Source organism: Aquarana catesbeiana, linkage group LG01 (genome assembly GCF_042186555.1).
Source record: "Aquarana catesbeiana isolate 2022-GZ linkage group LG01, ASM4218655v1, whole genome shotgun sequence".
Taxonomy (NCBI): Eukaryota; Metazoa; Chordata; class Amphibia; order Anura; family Ranidae; genus Aquarana; species Aquarana catesbeiana.
In genome coordinates this window covers 102,399,375-102,420,113 of record NC_133324.1, presented here as the reverse complement: position 1 = coordinate 102,420,113, position 20,739 = coordinate 102,399,375, and the positions used below count along the sequence as shown (strand labels likewise).

The 20,739-nt window shown below is 40.5% G+C and overlaps 1 protein-coding gene across 1 annotated transcript in view; it reads right to left on the bottom strand.

Moving 5' to 3' along the window:
* Positions 1-20,218, bottom strand: part of ITGA2 (integrin subunit alpha 2) — a 236,103-nt gene extending 215,885 nt beyond the window's left edge. The window contains exon 1 of the mRNA XM_073622309.1: positions 20,059-20,218. Coding sequence (XP_073478410.1) covers positions 20,059-20,104 — 46 coding nt within the window. The 5' untranslated portion in view covers positions 20,105-20,218. The remainder of the gene's footprint in view (positions 1-20,058) is intronic.
* Between the last annotated feature and the right edge of the window lie 521 nt (positions 20,219-20,739).

Sequence of the window (20,739 nt, the reverse complement as noted above, 5' to 3'; positions counted from 1 at the left end):
GCATGAGAGCAGCGGCTCTCTCCCTCCTCATAAGCTCAGACACAGCAATGGGAGCCAATGGTTCCTGCTGCTGTCAATTACAGCCAGTGAGGAGGGAACGGGGAACAGGGTTGAGCTGCACTCTGTGTGTTTATGGACACACAAAGCTGGCTCGGGAGCGAGCCCGCATGAGTGCCCCCATAGCAATCAGCTTGCTATGATGGGCTCTTGATGGTATGGAGGAGCCAGGAGTGTTGGTGGGGGACCCAAAAAGAGCAGGATCACGGCTACTCTGTGCAAAACATGTTTGTTGTTTTAAAAAGATTTAAATTGTAGCTTTACAATCAGTTTAAGCTGACTGAAGGCTTTATGTCACTTCCAGGTTCAGCGCTGTTGTTCCTGTCAGTATGGCATACAGGAAGAGGTGCAGAAAGGGAATGTCTACCATTGAACATGGAGTAAGGCAGTGTGGAACAGGGAACGTATAGCATGGTACATAGAGTAGGGCAGTACGTAATAGGGAATATATACCATGGCACATTGAGTAAGGCAGTGCATAATAAGGAATCTATATCATGGTGCACAGAGTTTTGCATTGCAATACAGGGAATGCGTAGCATGGCACATGGAATAAGGCAGAACGAAACAGGGAATGTATAGAATGACACATAGAGGAAGGCAGTACAGAACAGGGAGCATACTGTATAACATGGCACATGGAGTAAGGCAGCACACAACAGGGAATGTATAGCATGGCAGATGGAGTGAGGCAGTGCAGAGCAGTACATTTATAGCATAGCATATGGAGTAAAGAAGTGCAGAATAGAGAATGTATAGCATGGCTCATACAGTAAGGCAGTACGTAATAGGTAATATATACCAGGGCGCATTGAGTAAGGCAGTGCATAATAGGGAATGTATATCATGGCACACAGAGTATGGCATTGCAATACAGGGAATGTGTAGCATTGCACATGGAGTAAGGCAGAGCAAAACAGGGAATGTATAGAATCCCATGATTAAGTCGGTGTGACGAAACATGTTGGGGAGTGGCTGTACGGCAACGTGTGACGTAGGACGCGCTGAGCCGAGTCAGGAAGTGGAGATCCAAGCCCGAGGAGTGAACTATAGCGAGTGGTGGTGAGATTTCATCCGCACACCTCGGGTCCGCCGTGACTATATTGCACTGGTTTTGGGCTTACACTGGAAGTTTTGATGTGACATTGCTGTGATTTACTGCTCGTTTTTAAGAGATTCATGTGAGTGCAATGATTGAAGTGTACACAGTGGTTATTAAATTTGCTTTTACGATATCACACTATCAGTGCAATTTTTATTTACATGTGGAATGATCTTGTATCTACACGGATGGAATTTGGAGTATTCGTTTAAACCCTCCTGTGAGGTTTATCACGCTTGTTTGCCAAACACGAGAGTGTGAGGCATATCTTTTTGGTGAGTGTTTCATCTGACGGGAGAGGAATCACTGACACTTGTGGTGTGGTGGATAATTTAAAGAATCCTGCACAGAATCAATGGTTTTATGGACTTTATGTACACATATATTATTTTCACCATTGGCACAGGGTGATTTTTGTGATACTATTGCAATTTTATTTATGTTGTAGGTCTGTGCAAACAGGCATTCACTTTATCACATTCTAAGTGTCACTTTAGCGCCGCTTATATTAATTTTCTTTGACACTATTGCAAAATAATATAATATTTCATAATGTATAGAATCACACATAGAGGAAGGCAATGTGGAACAGGGAGTGAGGCATGCAGAGCAGTACATTTATAGCATGGCACATGGAGTAAGGCAGTGCAGAATAGGGAATGTATAGCATGGCACATGGAGTAAGGCAGTGCAGAATAGGGAATGTATAGTATGGCACATGGAGTACGGCAGTGCAGAATAGGGAATGTATAGCATGGCACATGGAGTAAGACAGTGCCGAATAGGGAATGTATAGCTTGGCACAAGGAGTAAGGCAGTGCAGAATAGGGAATGTATAGCATGGCACATGGAGTAAGACAGTGCAGAATAGGGAATGTATAGCATGGCACATGGAGTAAGGCAGTGCAGAATAGGGAATGTATAGCATGGCACATGGAGTAAGGCAGTGCAGAATAGAGAATGTATAGCATGACACATGGAGTAAGGCAGTGCAGAATAGAGAATGTATAGCATTTGTTGTCGTTTGTTAACTCGGGCAGCCCCCGTCTAGAGCTGTCCTGCCGCCAGTTGTCTGCTCTGTGAGAATGGCACCAATGATGGCTGTGGGCAGAACGACTCCTAAAAGGTGGGAACACAGGGGTCCAGATGAGACATTGATTTGGTCCAGATCCAGACCGCGGTCTGCCATTTAGTAATGCCTGCTGTATAGCATGGCACAAGGAGTAAGGCAGTGTGGAACAGGCAAAGTTTAGCATATATAAATCATTCCCACAGAATTCTGAGAACCATACATCCTAGGAGGCCATGGTGTACCCTCTACCACATGTGCCATCATCGGGAGGCAGCTATCTCTTCCTGGTTTTGGCAGTTGGCTGCCTGCTGATGGGTTTCTTGTAGAAGATGGTGATGTGGGACCGAGTTAGCAGCAGTGGAGCAGCGAATTCTTACAGAACACTGCTGACTTGCCTGGGTTTGTGGATATGTTTTTTGTGGATAAGAGGAGAAAAATACATAGGTTGGGGTGCCTTGAGGCCTCTTCAGGGGTGCCTTGGCAAAATGCCTAGAAATTGCCCAAAAAACGTTATACAAGCCAGCAAGTGTATGAAGCCTGTCTTATAGCTGCACAAAGCTGCAGGCTTTCATTGTACACTATTACGACCTTCTAGCCGTCGGCATCCCAACAACCAATTACATCATCAGTTGATAGGGAGGATCACCTGCACAGGGTCCTTCTTTTATTCCCCACCCCCCCCGCCCCTCTAAGGCACTGGGCTCACATTAGCTGAGTGATGGAGAAAAAATGAATGCGAAGAGAAACATTGGAATACTAATCAGTACCAGTTTGCAAAAGTGTATTTGCTTTAGAACAGGGATATGCAATTAGCGGACCTCCAGCTGTTGCAGAACTACAAGTCCCATGAGGGATAGCAAGACTGACAGCCACAAGCATGACACCCAGAGGCAGAGGCATGATGGGACTTGTAGTTTTGCAACAGCTGGAGGTCCGCGAATTGCATATCCCTGCTTTAGAAGAATAAATGACCTCTAATGTTGGGTGTCCTACTTGTGTGGATGTTGCTGTATTATTTAAAACTATTAGAATCGTTTTTCCATTTTAGTATTGGGTGCCTCGAGACACTCCATAATTTCAGTGCCTTGACTGAAAAAAGGTTCAGAAACACTGGGTCTATACCATATGGTTTTTGTGACCTCTCCAGAAACAGTAGAATTAGGTTCACTAATACGAAGGTCATTGACCTCTTCTATTTCATGGACATCAGAGACCATATCCTGACATAGATCTATAAAGCACAAAATGTAACCATTTACACATGTGGCACAAGCTGTGTATTCATGGCACATTGGCATATAGGCATGAATGACACATGCAGTCGTATATCCAGCCTCTTAAACTCTAACTAGTGACCATCTCACACAGAGTGAATAGCCCTATTATAAACTCTTTTTTAATGGGCCTGTGCAGGGGGGGGGGGTCTGGGAGAATAAAAGAAGGATTTGACTCTACACAGAAATGCAGAATAGGCAGAGAAGTCTGCTGAAACAAACAGCACAATAAAGTATGACAAAGCAGCCGCTCACACAAGGTAAAATTGTGTGTCGAAATGTCCGTATTTAGCTTCACACCCTGCAGACATACATTCCCCTCCACTCATTTCTGTACAGGCAGAACAGGCAAGCACAGACATCTCCTCTGCATGGATGTAGGCCAATTAAAAATACACTGCATCTAATATTTGTTTTTCCTTTATACCTTTATTTGGCAGGTATCAAAGATGATTTTGCTGGAGCATGTTCTGCTATGCACACTTGGATAAAAGTTTGTACTGTATAATTCAGCTCCAGAGATCAACTCAATCTATACCATATTGTAAGCTCTAACGTGCAGAGCCCTCTGATCCCTCCTGTATTGATTTGTATTGATAGTGTACTGTCTGCCCTCAAGTTGTAAAGCGATGCGCAAACTGTTGGCACTATATAAATCCTGTATAATACTAATAATAATAATAATATATTTCCCAGCCCTGACTTCCTCTCTTGGACAATGGGGGATTGCTTAAAGGCGACTTTGGAATTCCTCTTTTCAGCTAATACTGTATGCTTACCTGATTTCCATCTTAGGAAAATAGTACATGGATTCAGTTTCCATAGGCAACAGCTCCTTTTTTTTTTATTAAATTGCATCAGTCAGGTCAGCAAAAAAGATATTTGTATAAGCAATTTAACAAAAGATCAAGGTTGGACTCCAGACACAACATTTTTTATTTAATTTAGGATAGACTGCTTAAAAGTTAGAACTAAGAATGACCTGCTTTTGGTCCAAACTCAGTCAAAAACTATTTCAGCAGAACCTGTGCGAAGCTTCAATGGACCAATCAGCTGTGGCTGGGGTATTCCCTACCCCATAGCTGCATGTCCGCTAGGGGACGGGGATGCTTGTGACATCATTGATCTAATGTGGCCACATTTGTTCAATGTCATTGATTTAATATGGCCCTGTGGTCATATTAGGACAATGATGCACCAAGCATCCCTTCCCCTTTGCATACATGCAGTTTACAGAGCAAGGAATGCCCTGGCCACAATTGATTGGGCCAGCAGAAAACCTTGGTCAGGTTTTTATTGCTAATTTAAGGATAACATGGAGAAAAATGTATGACATTTCTTCTTTAGAATTATTAACTAACAAACCAGTTTACTTTAGCAAATATTTACAGCTTTGTGTGACTTTACATGAGAGATTTTCCTTCACTTTCTGTCTCTATGTTTCCATACTTACCAGCATCTTCATCCCAGTTCTCAGGCCACTCTCTCTCACCCCTGTCCATGGCCCACACTTGATATGCCCACCTTCCAGGAGGACCCACCCAATTTACATTCACTTTTAAGGTGGTTCTGCCCAGATCAGGCCCGCTTCCTGTTTGCTCCTGTCCCAAAATATGCCCTGACCATAGCTGATTGGGCCAGTGGAGATGAAATCAGGCAACAGCTTCCCTTGAGTTCTGCTGAACCGTGGACCTAACTAGCTCATTCTTGGTTGGAACCTTGGTCAGGTTTTTTTTTGCTAATTTAAGGATAATATGGGGAAAATTTCATAACATTTCTTCTTTAAAATGAATAACTAACAAACCATATGTAATCCTATCCTAGAAATGTATTTTCAAGTGTTCGTCATAGAGGAATGGCTTTAGTTTATAACTGTAACCATGCAGCTCTCCATCTATAATTAGATGTTCACTATCTGAACATAAGGCTTACACCGATGCTATTAATGTGTTCTGTGTTTTACTTGGTTTACTTTTACTTTACTTTACTTCTGTATATTACTTTTGCAAATATTTACAGCTTTGTATGACTTTACATGAGAGATTTTACTTCACTTTCTATCCCTATGCTACCATACTTACAATAATTGATTGATAAAAAAATCTAATTTCTTCATCAATTATATGTGTTCAACATGTGACTGTGAAAAAGTGCTGGAAACATAACCTATAACTAATGGGTTATGTATATCAATGGTGAACCTCTAACATATAGGTAAATAAGAAAAAAGTTCATAAATAAAATAAAATAAAATGAATAATGTAACAGTTCGTAAATGCAAGGGGGTTCATAGGTATAAATGGTGCCAAAGCTCCACAGGGGTGAGGGATGGAACCAGTTCTGTATGAGGAGACACCTTGCGTATGGATCTTCTAGATTTCAAATGGAGATAGCAAGTGGTAGCAATGGATAACCTTACCAGAAAAGGTGGACACAGTCACCATACGGTGGAGTGTCTTACAGGCTTGGGGGATCCAACGATCCCGAGGATATCTGGCTGAAGAGATCCCGATGTGGAGTCACATCCAAGACGACCATCACCGTTTGATAGTATAGGGGTTCCCAATCAATCCGGATGTCTTTCTCAGATGGAAGGTGTATGCCAAGAGAACTGGTTAGAGCTCAACAAAGTCCCATTCATGAAAGGAGACAAGAATAAAAAATTCTCCACATAGGGCATGAATCCGTTAGGAAAAGCTTTTATTGAAAAGCTAAAAAAGTGCTAGACAGTGCACTATGATGTATAAAACGTGATCACAAAGAAAATAAAACAAAATAGAATAAAATCGCGTGATAGCAGGGCATCTGTAGGCATTAGCAATGTTTAGGGGATGTTTACATTCCTTGTAATAGGAATAAAAGTGATACATTTAATTTTTTTTTAAAAAAACAGTGTAAAAATAAAAAATAAAAGGTAAAATAAATAAGAAAAAAAAAGATCCCGCCCAGCTCGCGTACAGAAGCGTACGCATACGTGAGTAGCACCCGCATATGACAACGGTGTTCAAACCACACATGTAAGGTATTGCCACGATCGGTAGAGTGGGAGTAATAATTCTAGCCCTAGACCTCCTCTGTAACTCAAAACATGCAACCTGTAGAATTTTTTTCAAACGAAGCTTATGGAGATTTTTAAGGGTAAAAGTTTGTCGCCATTCCACAAGTGGGTGCAATTTTGAAGCATGACATGTTGGGTATCAATTTACTTGGTGTAACATCATCTTTCACAATATAAAAAAACATTGGGCTAACTTAACTGTTGTCTTATTTTTAAATTCAAAAAAGTGTATTTTTTCCAACAAAACATGCGCTTGTATGACCGCAGCGAAAATACGGTGTGACAGAAAGTATTGCAACGACCGCCATTTTATTCTCTAGGGTGTTAGAAAAAAAATGTATAATGTTTGGGTGTTCTAAGTAATTTTCTAGCAAAAAAAAATTGTTTTTAACTTGTAAACAACACATCTCAAAAAGAGGCTCGTTCCTTAAGTGGTTCAAATATTTGAATTATCTGTGCTGTAACCAGCAATTTTTAAATGGGTGACAGGTTCTCTTTAAAAAGTAGATAAATAGGTAGATCCAAGATTGCAGTATCCTGCTGAATATCTGACAGCTCTACATATGTGAACACACAGGAGGACGCTAGGCTGCATTCTCCTATTTCATCACAGATTCACATTTAAAAGCAGCTAATATCAACACAGCTGGTGACCCCTGCAGTACGCTGCAAGAGATATCCTAACCATTCCCACCACAACATCTGCACGCTGCAAGCTCCCACAAGCATCTCCGAGTACAATTATTCAGCATTTCCTCTCTCATAGATATCGGCAATTGTGCAAAATACTTTGTATGGGACAATGAACAGAAATTCTGCAATAAAACTTCACTGCAACATCTTACTAAACGCAATGGTTTGTTTGTATGAGAATACACCAAGTACAAACATGTTGCTGAAGCTGGGTGCAAATTATAGCCTTGTCACATTATAATCCATTGATTGTTAGAAGGAACAAAAACATCCCGCTTTATCAGCTAAACATAGCTACAGCTAGAAAACACAATTTACTATATAAATCATTTGAAAGTTCTAATAAATGATGGATATCTGGGTATTGTAGAGCAGTGGTGGTCAACTTTCTTGAAATATAAGGGGGCCTAAAGTGTGGCCCCTGACATCACCAAGGGACGATCACTGCACATAAAATTCACAGAATATTCAGTACTAGAAAATGCAGACACACAACAGAATATCCCATAAAGAGTGTAGCACCCAAAAGCACAATATTAAAATAAATGAACGATAAGACACAGAAAAAAAAGAAAAGAGGAATCACATAGGCATAGTTGTATTGTCTTTTGATTATAGAAGGTGGTCCAAGGTAATATCAAAGAAATAGTCCATATACATAAAGAGCATTCAATAACTGAAGCCACCAATCCAGTGAGAGAGATGTATAGCAGTGATGTCCAACTGTGTGAACCGCCACTATCAAGTGAAATGCAAACTCACCGGACTTTGTGGCTGCCATGACAGCAACACATTTTGTGTGGGCAACGGGACGTTGCCAACAGAATATGGTCAAAGACTGTGGGTATGATACAAGAGATTGTCAGAGACTGTGGAAATAATACAGGAGGTGGACACAGAATGCGGACATGATACAAGGGATGGCCAGAGACTATGGAAATAATACAGGAGATGGTCAGAGATTGCAGACATGATACAAGAGTTGGTTAGAGACTGGGCATTACAAATGAAATGGTCAGAGACTGTGGAAATGATACAGGAGGTGGACACAGAATGCGGACATGATACAAGGGATGGCCAGAGACTATGGAAATAATACAGGAGATGGTCAGAGATTGCAGACATGATACAAGAGTTGGTTAGAGACTGTGGGCATTACAAATGAAATTGGCAGAAACTGGAGACATAATACAGGAGGTGGTCAGAGATTGCAGACATGATACAAGAGATGGTCAGAGGCTGTGAACATACTGCAGGAGACTTTCAGAGACTGTACTGTAGGAGTTGTTGGAGACTGGGAACATGCTCTAGGAGACAGTCATTGACAGGAGAGATATTGTGTAACACTGCTAGAAATCACTGTCATAACAGGGCAATAGGGAAACACAGATTAGCATCTGCAGGAGCCCCAAGGCCCCAATAAAAAGGCCAATAGGCGGCATGTGCACCCCCCGGCTGCAGCTTGGGCATCATGGTCTTAGAAAACCCACACATTTATATCAATTATATTGTTGTACATATTCATGTTGTAACAAAAGGTTTAATTCTTTTTATATGCTATGTTTTCACCTAAATAATACCTAGCGATCCTACCAACAAGGTGTATCCATAGGTATTTCCTTTCCTACCATGACAAATGGTCCCTGTTAGGTTGCATCAATAACGTATTTTTATCTGTGAGTATGAGTACCGATACTTTCGGTCAAATACTCGCCAATACCTAGTACCGATACCTTTGCTGTGCATTTTGAGCCCATACAAAATGAGGGCTCAAATCGTACTGCAAAGAATTGCATGTGATTTGCACAGGAATGCGGTGTGATTCCTGTCTGAATCACATGTGGTTTCCCGCACCACTCCTGTGCAAACCCAGTCTGTAGTCACCATGACAAGCCTGGGTTCAAACAGGAGTGGTTTGAGAACTGCATGCGATTCAGACAGGAATGACACCGCATTCCTGTTCAAATCGCATGGGATTCTTTGCAGTGGGATTTGAGCCTATTCAATTTGGATGGGCTCAAATCTAACCACTAAGGTATCCGTTTCAGGAATCGGAACATTTGCATTAGTACAAGTACTCGTGCAAATACTTGGTATCGGCACTGGTACTACCAGTATAGGTGCAACCCTAGTCCCATCAGTAAAACTGTGATGTTCAACTGCACATATTCATTTTCAGAGGGAGTTCAAACAATGCCTTCAGGATTTACAGTGCAAGGAGAGAAATCATGAACTAAGTAAGAGGAAACTGATCCTGTTTTACATGCTTTGCTTTACAAAACTAAAGCCCCATTTACACTTGTGCGTCTTGTTGTGCCTCAGCTGTTGCACGACAGTGCAGAACAGGAGTAATCCTATTATTGTCTATGAAGCCCATTTACACCTAAGCAATGTGTCAACTTGGAAAAAGGTGCAGGCAATTAATTTGGTCAGACAATGTGCATTTTTGGCCCCATACACTTCAATGGGAATGCTTAAAAAATGCATGAAAAACACATGAAAATGCAGATGCAGAAGTGTGAACCTTAGAAGTTTCTATAAACAATATCAGCCATATGTAGTGACGTACCTGAAATGTTCAGTTTTTATTTGTTTCTGTGATTGGCATCTGGAAACAGTCAGGGCACAGGAGACATGAATGCTGCACCAAGATATTCAAACAGGAAGAACTTATGAAACAAACAGAGGGCTGTCACATAGCTCCCAACTGTCCCTGATTTCGAGGGACTGTCCCTGATTTGGAGCAATGTCCCTTTGTCCCTCACTCATCCTCATTTGTCCCTCATTTTGGTCTGATCTATAGAGATGTATATAAAATGCACTTTTTATCTATCAAAAAGTGTTTTCCAGTGCTAAACTTTTAATCTGATTTCTAAATTGCTGCATTCGTAAATTCCAAAAGCCAGTATAAAGGAATAGTAGCGGTAAAAAAGCAGTTGTAGGTTTTTTGTACAATTCTCCTTTAAGGGGGCGTGACAAGGGGTGTGTCCTATGCCTGCATACTTTTGCTGATAGGTGTCCCTCATTCCCATCTCAAAAAGTTGGGAGGTATGCTGTCATTACTGATCTCCTTTTAAAAATTGTAATTTCTGATAGAAAAAGAAGTTTTAAAAGAAACTGATACTCACATCTCCAACAGAGAAGAGCTGAGGCATGTTTGGACACGAGACTGAACTCGCCTGAGCTATCTCGCCAGGAACCTGTCAAAGCCAGCCACCAATTGTAGACGGTTGAGGTATTCCCTGCCCTGCAGCCACATGTATGCACGTCCCTTGCATATGTGTGCCTCCAGAGCAGGCAATGCCTCCACTGTTATGGTTGGCTGTCGTCTATGACAGCTTTCTGGCGGGATAGCTCAGGTGGGTTCAGACTTGTGTCAAAACCCGTTTAAGCTCATCCCTACTCTAAAGCAAACTCACTTTCACTTCCTCCTCCATTGCCAGCACTAAATGCCCATTCCATGTGAGTATGGGAGCATGTGACCTCTTTCCATGATGCAGTCCTGTGGCCTTAACAGTGCCACACAATGGAAGGGTGATATCACCAATCCCTTCAGGCTTTGACACCAGCTAACACTGGGTATTATATTGGGGGCTGTGATAGAAAAAAGGCTGTCAGGGGATCACTAGCTTGGTAAGTATTATTAAATCTGAGGTTGGCTTTTTCGCAGGCACTTTCATTTTGCCTTGAATTTTCTCACTTTCAGCAGCTGTTTTAACACTGTTGTACCACAAACTTGGGCACATCCTTGAAGTACCACTTCTCAAACGATTGCTCAAAACCCTAAACCAAGACTCAAATTTTCATTCAGTTTTCTTGCTTGTCACAATTTGTTTAATATTTAGAAAAGTGATCTCCAAACTGTGGCTTTGGGGTCAGATGTGGCCCTTTGCTTGCCTTTACCCGGCCCTTGAGGTAGTATTCCTATAATGGGGCATAATCCCTGCCACTGACACCAACAATGGGGCACTATTCCTTCCACTGACAACAAAAATGGGGGATTATTACTCCCACTGACACCAACTCCTTCTCCCCTTAATACCAAAGATCGGCCATTGTTTACTCCCACTCTGCACAGTCCAGCCCCCTAAAGTCTGAAGAACAGTAAACTGACCTTTTCTTCAGAAAGTTTGGAGACCTCTGATTTAGAAGATTTCAGCAGCTTTCTTCTATACTGCTCTTAAAGAACCAAAGGGAATATACCAAATGATTTTAGCGTGGGTAGTAGTTGTTTTTTTTTAACATTAACATTTTTGTTAACATTACTTGTAGAAAATAATGGATTTTCATAATCTTTGGGTATACTTATATAGCTGCTTTTAATATACACCACCATGACAAGTCAACTAAACAGTCCATCTTAACCTGTTGACAATACTGCATCACAGATAATATTACTTCTTTATCTCTTCAAATTCTGCGCCTCTCTATCATTTCCTGTTTATGCCCCCCATGGTATGCAACAGTGTTGTATGGTATGGTCCACTATTTTGTAGTGGAACAAATATGTCACTTTTTAGCCTTTAAAATGATTAACTATTAATACATTCTTAAGAACGGTAGTTCCTAAGAACTCTCTTAAGAACAGTCCATAGGTTTATCTAATCTTTACTGTCCAATCTCAACAATAGGGATGAGCTTCGAGTTCGAGCCGAACAGCGAACAATTTGGGGTGTTCGTGACAAATTCGAATGCCGCGGAACACCCTTTAAAAGTCTATGGGAGCAATCAAAAGTGCTAATTTTAAAGGCTTATATGCAAGTTATTGTCATAAAAAGTGTTTGGGGACCTGGGTCCTGCCCCAGGGGACATGGATCAATGCAAAAAAAAGTTTTAAAAAGGGCAGTTTTTTCAGGAGCAGTGATTTTAATAATGCTTAAAGTCAAACAATAAAAGTGTAATATCCCTTTAAATTTCGTAGCTGGGGGGTGTCTATAGTATGCCTGTAAAGGGGCGCATGTTTCCTGTGTTTAGAATAGTCTGACAGCAAAATGACATTTAAAAAAAAAAACATTTAAAACTACTCGCGGCTATTGCATTGCCGGTCCGACAATACACATAGAAGTTCATTGATAAAAACGGCATGGAAATTCCCCACAGGGGAACCCCGAACCAAAATTAAAAAAAAAAAATGACGTGGGGGTCCCCCTAAAGGGCCTGGACCTGAAGGGCCTGGTATGGAATTTAGGGGGACCCCCACATCATTTTTTTTTTTTTTTAATTTTGGTTCGGGGTTCCCCTGTGGGGAATTCCCATGTCGTTTTTATCAATGAACTTCTATGCGTATTGTCGGACCGGCAATGCAATAGCCGCGAGTAGTTTTAAATGGGTTTTTTGCTGTCAGACTGTTCTAAACACAGGAAACATGCGCCCCTTTACAGGCATACTATAGACACCCCCCAGCTACGAAATTTAAAGGGATATTACACTTTTATTGTTTGACTTTAAGCATTATTAAAATCACTGCTCCTGAAAAAACGGCCGTTTTTAAAACTTTTTTTTGCATTGATCCATGTCCCCTGGGGCAGGACCCAGGTCCCCAAACACTTTTTATGACAATACCATGCATATAAGCCTTTAAAATTAGCACTTTTGATTTCTCCCATAGACTTTTAAAGGGTGTTCCGCGGCATTCGAATTTGCCACGAACACCCCAAATTGTTTGCTGTTCGGCGAACTTGCGATAACTTGCATATAAGCCTTTAAAATTAGCACTTTTGATTATTCATTTTCGTGTCCCATAGACTTTAACGGTGTTCGCGTGTTCGAACAAACTTTTTTCCTGTTCGCATGTTCTGGTGCGAACCGAACTGGGGGGTGTTCGGCTCATCCCTACTCAACAATCAGATGTGCATCTTTCTTGCAGTTTCCCCATATTGTTCCTCTTTTTTTCTGCTTTGCTATCTACAGGTCTGTCTTTATCAGATGCCCCTGCTTTGTAAAGCTGTTTTCTCTACTTTTCTTTTCTTTCTCTTACTTCACTTAAGACCACTCTGCCACTTTTCCAATACTCTGTCCTCTCCTTTCCATGTAAAGTATCCAGTTAATGCAAGGCTGATAGTAAAATACCAACTAAAGAATTCTGATGTGGATGCCGTATGTAAGCTCAACCCCCCCTCAGGCCAACTTCCACCAATGAACAGTTGTTGCCTGCTCGTGGATCACTGGTGATCCCCAGGCCATGTTTTAAAAATTGGTGATCTACAGTCTAAAACTGAACATTCTAAATGTGACAAAGGAAGCCCTCAGCAATCTAGCCCCTTATTGCTCCTGCTTCAGTTTTAGGTATAAGTCTTTTCAGAATCTTGGCGCCACTTTTAACTCATGCTTTCAGAATTTCTATTGTGTCATCTCCCATCTGTCAAACTTTCTCCACACACCATAGGTTTTGACAAAATGTCCAATTCTTTATGCAATGTTAAGCAGGAACTGGTAATACTGCCTCGAATGGCCAACTTGGGCTCTAAGACCATAGTTGCCATCTTCTCATTCATGTCCTCCTCACAAAGATACCCACAAAAGCAACACCTTCATATCTTGTATATAAGAATGCTGCAATGGAAAAAAGCACCTCATGAGCCTGGGGGACAAAAGCCACGCATCATTTGAGTTGCTGTCATGTGTTTATCAACAAATTATCACCTGCGTCTCCAATTGGGCGATATAGTTAACAGTGGACTGCTTTTGAGTTACTTGAATTTTAAGATTCTTGGCACTACAGATTTTGAAATCAGTCTCCAGAGATAGGAAAAGTTGGGCTGCCACCGCACTGCAATGGCTAAATGCTCATTTATGTCTAAGGTACCAGAAAACGCAGTTTTACTTACCTGATCTCTGATTCCCCAGCAACTGGTGCTAGACCTACAGTATCTCACAAAAGTGAGTACACCTCTCACATTTTTGTAAATATTTTATTCTACACTGAAGAAATGAGACTTTGCTACAATGTAAAGTAGTGAGTGTACAGCTTGTATAACAGTGTAAATTTGCTGTCCCCTCAAAATAACTCAACACACAACAATTAATGTATAAATCACTGGCAACAAAAGTGAGTACACCCCTAAGTAAAAATGTCCAAATTGGGCCCAAAGTGTCAATATTTTATGTTGCCATCATTATTTTCCAGCACTGCCTTAACCCTCTTGGGAATGGAGTTCACCAGAGCTTCACAGGTTGTCACTGGAGTCCTCTTCCACTCCTCCATGATGACATGATAGAGCTGGTGGATGTTAGACACCTTGCGCTCCTCCACCTTCCGTTTGAGGATGCCCCACAGATTCTCAATAGGGTTTAGGTCTGGAGACATGCTTGGCCAGTCCATCACCTTTCCCCCCAGCTTCTTTAGCAAGGCAGTGGTCGTCTTGGAGGTGTGTTTGGGTTCGTTATCATGTTGGAATGCTGCCCGGCGGCCCAGTCTCCGAAGGGAGGGGATCATGCTCTTCTTCAGTATGTCACAGTAAATGTTGGCATTCATTATTCCCTCAATGAACTGTAGCTCTCCAGTGTCGGCAGCACTCATGCAGCCCCAGACCATGAAACTCCCACCACCATGCTTGACTGTAAAAAAAACACACTTGTCTTTGTACTCCTCACCTGGTTGCCGCCACACACGCTTGACACCATCTGCACCAAATAAGTTTATCTTGGTCTCATCAGACCACAGGACACGGCTCCAGTAATCCATGTCCTTAGTCTGCTTGTCTTCAGCAAACTGCGGGCTTTCTTGTGCATCATCTTTAGAAGAGGCTTCCTTCTGGGACGACAGCCATGCAGATCAATTTGATGCAGTGTGCGGCATATGGTCTGAGCACTAAAAGGCTGACCCCCCACCCCTTCAACCTCTGCAGCAATGCTGGCAGCACTCATACGTCTATTTCCCAAAGAAAACCTCTGGATTTGACGCTGAGCACATGCACTCAACTTCTTTGGTCGACCATGGCGAGGCCTGTTCTGAGTGGAACCTGTCCCGTTAAACCGCTGTCTGGTCTTGGCCACCTTGCTGCAGCATAGTTTCAGGGTCTTGGCAATCTTCTTATAGCCTTGGCCATCCTTATGTACATGACACCGAGGAGGGGAAATGGCTAATTGGGCCCAAGCGGTTTAGACAATAATGGCTATGTGTTGAGTTATTTTGAGGGGGCATCAAATTTACACTGTTATACAAGTTGTACACTCACTACTTTACATTGTAGCAAAGTGTAATTTCTTCAGTGTTGTCACATGAAAAGATATGATAAAATATTTACAAAAATGTGAGGGGTGTACTCACTTTTGTCAGATACTGTATACTCCCCTACATTCTGACTTGTGGACTCTCCCTCAGCATCCTTACATCCATTACAGAACTATGGCCTTGGTACTGTACTGACATCAGAGGACCTGCAACTGCTGGTCCTTCTTCTGGGAGAATAGACTATGAGGATTGGTCTAGTGGCATGGAGAGAACCTGCAAGAGCAGAGGATCTGTAAAATTACTTTTTCTAGTACCCTAGACTTAAACAAGCATTTAATCTTTGTGGTTGTGTGTGTGGGGGTAGCAGCTTTAAGAAGTTTGCTAATCTCCCTTATCTTCTGTACTTACATCCCCTGAATTTAGATCATACGTTTTTTTTTCAGCAGTGTCCTCATTTCCAGTGAATTTTACCTTCACTGAAACCTCTCTTAATGTGTTCTTTAACCCTACTAGCGGTCACAAGGTCTACTGCCAAAAAACAGAACATAACTATCTTCAAGACCAGGGGTGTCTGGAAACCCAACATCAAAGAGCTTGCACATCTCTTCCTATCTCCTGACATTCAGAACATATATCTGATAAAGGTAATATTTTTTTCCAAAAACTTCTATAAAAAGGGTAAACTTAACTTTCACCTTTCATCAAAAGGTTTTATATCGAAGCAACAAAGATATTAATACCATTATCATTCACACAAAAAAACACATAGATAACAACATATACAATAGGCAAACCTTCAAACCTGCAAATAGCTTTAAATAATAAAATAAACCATTTCAAGGGCTTCATCTGTGTTCATCAAAGTGTAGTTCTGTTGCTATTCTTTGTATGTCATGAGTTTCTAGTCCAAGGAGGGATCTGGGCGCTTTAAATTCTGTAAATTATTCACACCTATTAAAATAGTTTGCATGTAAAAAAAATTGTGTCGGATTACTTGCATTGTGTTGTCTTTGTGCTGCAATGCATTCTATGCATCTCTGGATACATCATCTACCTAAGTGTATCTTCTATTCACTAGTACACACACATTTCCATACACTCCTGTCATTTCAGTTCATTACAATAAAAAGCGATAGAAGAATGCTTTGTAGTCTGTACTGTATGTGTTTCAAACCATATGTGTGGTGCAAACCACAGACAAACCACAGGCAACGCACTGATGTGAATGAGGTTTAAAAGTACAGTTTACAGGAGCATAAAATAATTACAAAACACAGCATTGTAAGGACAAAGTTGAAGCACAAATTGCTTGAAGAAGAGGTCAGTGTGCCTCCAAGGCCAATAAATAATATCACTCCAAACATCTACTTGAAGTGTTCCTAAAACCACAACTGTAAAATCAGTCTGTATATGCAGTAAAGCATGCTTGTTATACTCACCGTGGAACCTAAGAGGTTAATCCTCTGCATTGTTTAAAAAGGCTGTTTGATCCTGTCTCCTCTGATCCTCCCCTTCTTCTACTGTCCCCAATATATTTCCTGATAGTACAGAACTAGGGGACAAGCTGCACATGCTCAGTTTGTTGTGTATTGCTAGAGAGTTTTTTTTTTTTTTTTTCTTGGGAGGGTGCATGTGATGAGCACAGGTCCAATCAGCACTGTCCAGACAGAGGGACAGGGGTCCTGCATCCTCATAGGGCAGTCAGTGCAGAATGAAAACTCCTCTTACAAGCTTTAACCAGACACTGATAGAAGTCACAAGACTGCTATATACTTCTGATAAGAAAAGGTTTTTTAACACTTTATATTTACTAAAACAATTGTATTTCAATGCCCTGTGTGGGAGACCAGATATAGTGAATGCAGGAACAAAAAAAAAACATTTGACACTTGATAAAGGAGCGCGCATGTGCCGTACAGACCCTGCGCAGGCTCAGAAACGCGTTGTGTTTTTTCTCCACATTGACAACATTGCCAGAGGCTTCCTGGGCTGCCACTCCGTCCTCCCGCAGAGACAGGCTGTGTACCATCCTGGCCTCCCCGCCAGACTGCGTCGTGTTTGGAGGCATCCCCGGGGAATCACTGACTGTTCCCTTCCCCCTCTTCTATCAGGGATCACATCTGTCTGTTCTATATACCGCTCCTAAATGTAAGTTGATACTTTGTTTTTATATTGGTGAATAAATGATTTTACTTAGTGGCGCTCCTCTCTCTCTTTTTTACCATAGTGAATGCAGGGTCCTGGGTTTAGTAACACTTTAAAACAAGCTGTAAAACAAACGTCTTCATCATCATACCTCAAGGCACTAAGGCTTAGGTTACACTTGGGCAGACTTTACCTCCAAATATAGTTATTCAATATGTCTCTTCCTCATTGGCAGCTTAAACCCTATAAATAACATATCGCTGTGTTGCAACCATGTACATTGGTACATCGTGTGACCCCATTATTTGAATGGGTCATATTTGGCAGCGGTACTGCTGCCCACCAAATGCAAAGAGGGTTTTTTGGCGCATGTACAACCCTCTGCCCCCCCCATTCAGCTGTCCTTTCTGCTTAATGTCAGGGAAGTTTAAGGGGTGGTAAAAACGCTGCTCAACTGCCTTTTTCCACCCCTGGAACACAAGTGTAAGCCACTGATATTAAACAGTTTCTTTCATAATACAATTTTAGCATTTGCAGATAAAATTTAGATGTCACAGTGGCTTAGCTTTACAACTTTGTGATATAAAATGATATAAACTAGGTGCAAGCAGAGTACTCCATTATCCACATTTTAGAAACATGCCATGGCATGATATCTGTTGGTTCTGTAGAGAGGAAAAAATTTGTAACCTTTTTAGGTGCAATGCTTCAGCAGAAAATTGTCCCGGAAAATCTTACTTAGCTCTTCTGCCTTAGAGCACTTTTAGGATCCCAGTCAGGACACTATCTGCATGGAGTTTGCATGTCCTCCCTATGCATTCTGGGTTTCCTCTGGATAATCCAGTTTCCTCCCATACTCCAAAGACACATTGGTAGCTTAACTGATTTCTGTCTAACTTGGCCCTAGTATGTTTAAGTAGGCATGTGCGATAGGGCTCTTGGATTGTAAGCTCCTTAAAGTGGTTGTAAACCCTTTACAACCACTTTTTACTACAGGCAAGCCTATAATAAAGCTTACCTGTAGCTACATTGGATATCTCCTAAACCTGCACGGTTTAGGAGATATCCCCTGTATTTGCATGTGCCGACATCATCGGCACATGTACACTTAAGCAAACTGAAGCAACGGCACGTACGTGCCGTTGCTTCAGTTAGACTGTGCCATTACCGCGTTACCGGAGGCTCCTGCACACATGCACGGGAGTGACGTCATCGTGGCTCTGGCGCTGTGATTGGCCGGATATCTAGAAGTAACCCCCGGGATCGATGTTGGCCGCTGGAGCGGTGAACGAGGACCGCTGCGGGGGCTTCGATCTCAGGTAAGTAATTCATACTAGCTCGTTATGCCTTTGTCTTGCAGGTTTTTTTTTTTTTTATTATTTTTCTCTAGGGTTTACAACCACTTTAAAGGCTGGCAATGTGGAAGCACAATGTGTAAAGCACTGAGTAAATTGACAGTGCTATATAAATATCCATAGTAAATAATGTCAAATATATATATATATATATATATATATATATATATATATATATATATATATATATATATATATATATAGAAACAAAATACTGGTGTTTCCAAATGTGCAAAAAGTACAATAAAATAGCAATACATGGAGCATTAACCAATTCTAATATATATATAAATTTATAATTATAGTATTATATATACATTATAATATTTTTTTTTCAAATGTGCAATAAATATATCACAATAACAAAAACGTGGAGCTGTATCTAAATCTCTAAGTATATTGTCAGGGCTACATAAACGCATATAATAAATAATATTGAAGTATAGATAAACAAAATATTGGTGTTTCCAAATGTGCAAAAATAACAATATGCGGAGCTTTAAACAATAATAATTATTTATATATGTACTGTATACACAGATATATATATAGATATATCTATATCTAGATATATCTATATCTATAGATATATCTATATATATATATATATCTATATATATATATATATAGATATATCTATATAGATATATCTATATATATATATATATCTATATAGATATAGATATATATATATATCTATATCTATATAGATATATATATATATATATATATATAGATAGATAGATAGATAGATAGATAGATAGATAGATAGATAGATAGATAGATAGATAGATAGATAGATAGATAGATAGATATTTATAATATGTACTTTGTTCAAATGTGCAATAAATACATTACAATAACAAAAATGTGGATCTGTATGTATGTAAAAGTAAATAGTTAGTGCTATATAAATGCCTATATATATAGATATACAAAATGCTGGTATTTCCAAATGTGCAAAAAAAATATATATATATATACATATATATATATATTTATTTATTACAGCACAATGACAGTTTGTATCAGCTCTGTGCTATAGATGTATTATGCTTTAGTTATTTTCTTTTTAGTTATTTAAAAAATACAAAAATAAGGTACAGAACTGTAAGTTGAAGTACATTACCTTGAATAATGAAGAGCAAAGAAATGCAATTTCTTCTGTCCATCATATAAAGTATAGAACTCCTGTGCACAGTAATATGTCCTGGAAGCAGCAGACAAGCAGAAGGTTAAATGCTTTCCTAGCTGTACTGAACTCTTATAGAAGAAGGTAGCAGAGCATGGACTGGGAGGGGACACAGCCTGATTCAGAGTGCACAGCCCACAGTGTGATCACCCTCCCTCTATGGCTGGCACAGGTTGTGACTCAGTGTGTATTGTGTGCCCACTCAGTGATATCCTATGGAATGCAGGGTGAGCACACAGAGTATCACTTTATTGCACTATGAAGGACAGACGGGTATTATAACATACAGAGGGAGAGAGTACAGGAAATAATGTATGGGAGGGAATATTGCTCTACAGCACTGACTGATAATTGCTAGCAGCATTGTCAGCCAAATCACAGATCAAATTACTGCTCAATTATTACGCCTTCAAAGTGCCTTCCAGGTTAAGTAAAAACAATGATAAGTTACGGGTTACAAAGTCACCTCACTCCGCTGTTTTGTGTAGATATCCTCTCCTTATATCCTGATTCCTGGCTTTAATTTCCTTCCTTGCAAAATGCTTTGAAAGAAAATAGGGATTAAAGTATACCTTGACGTTCAGATGAGATATACAGTAAATCTCAGTAGCCCGTACA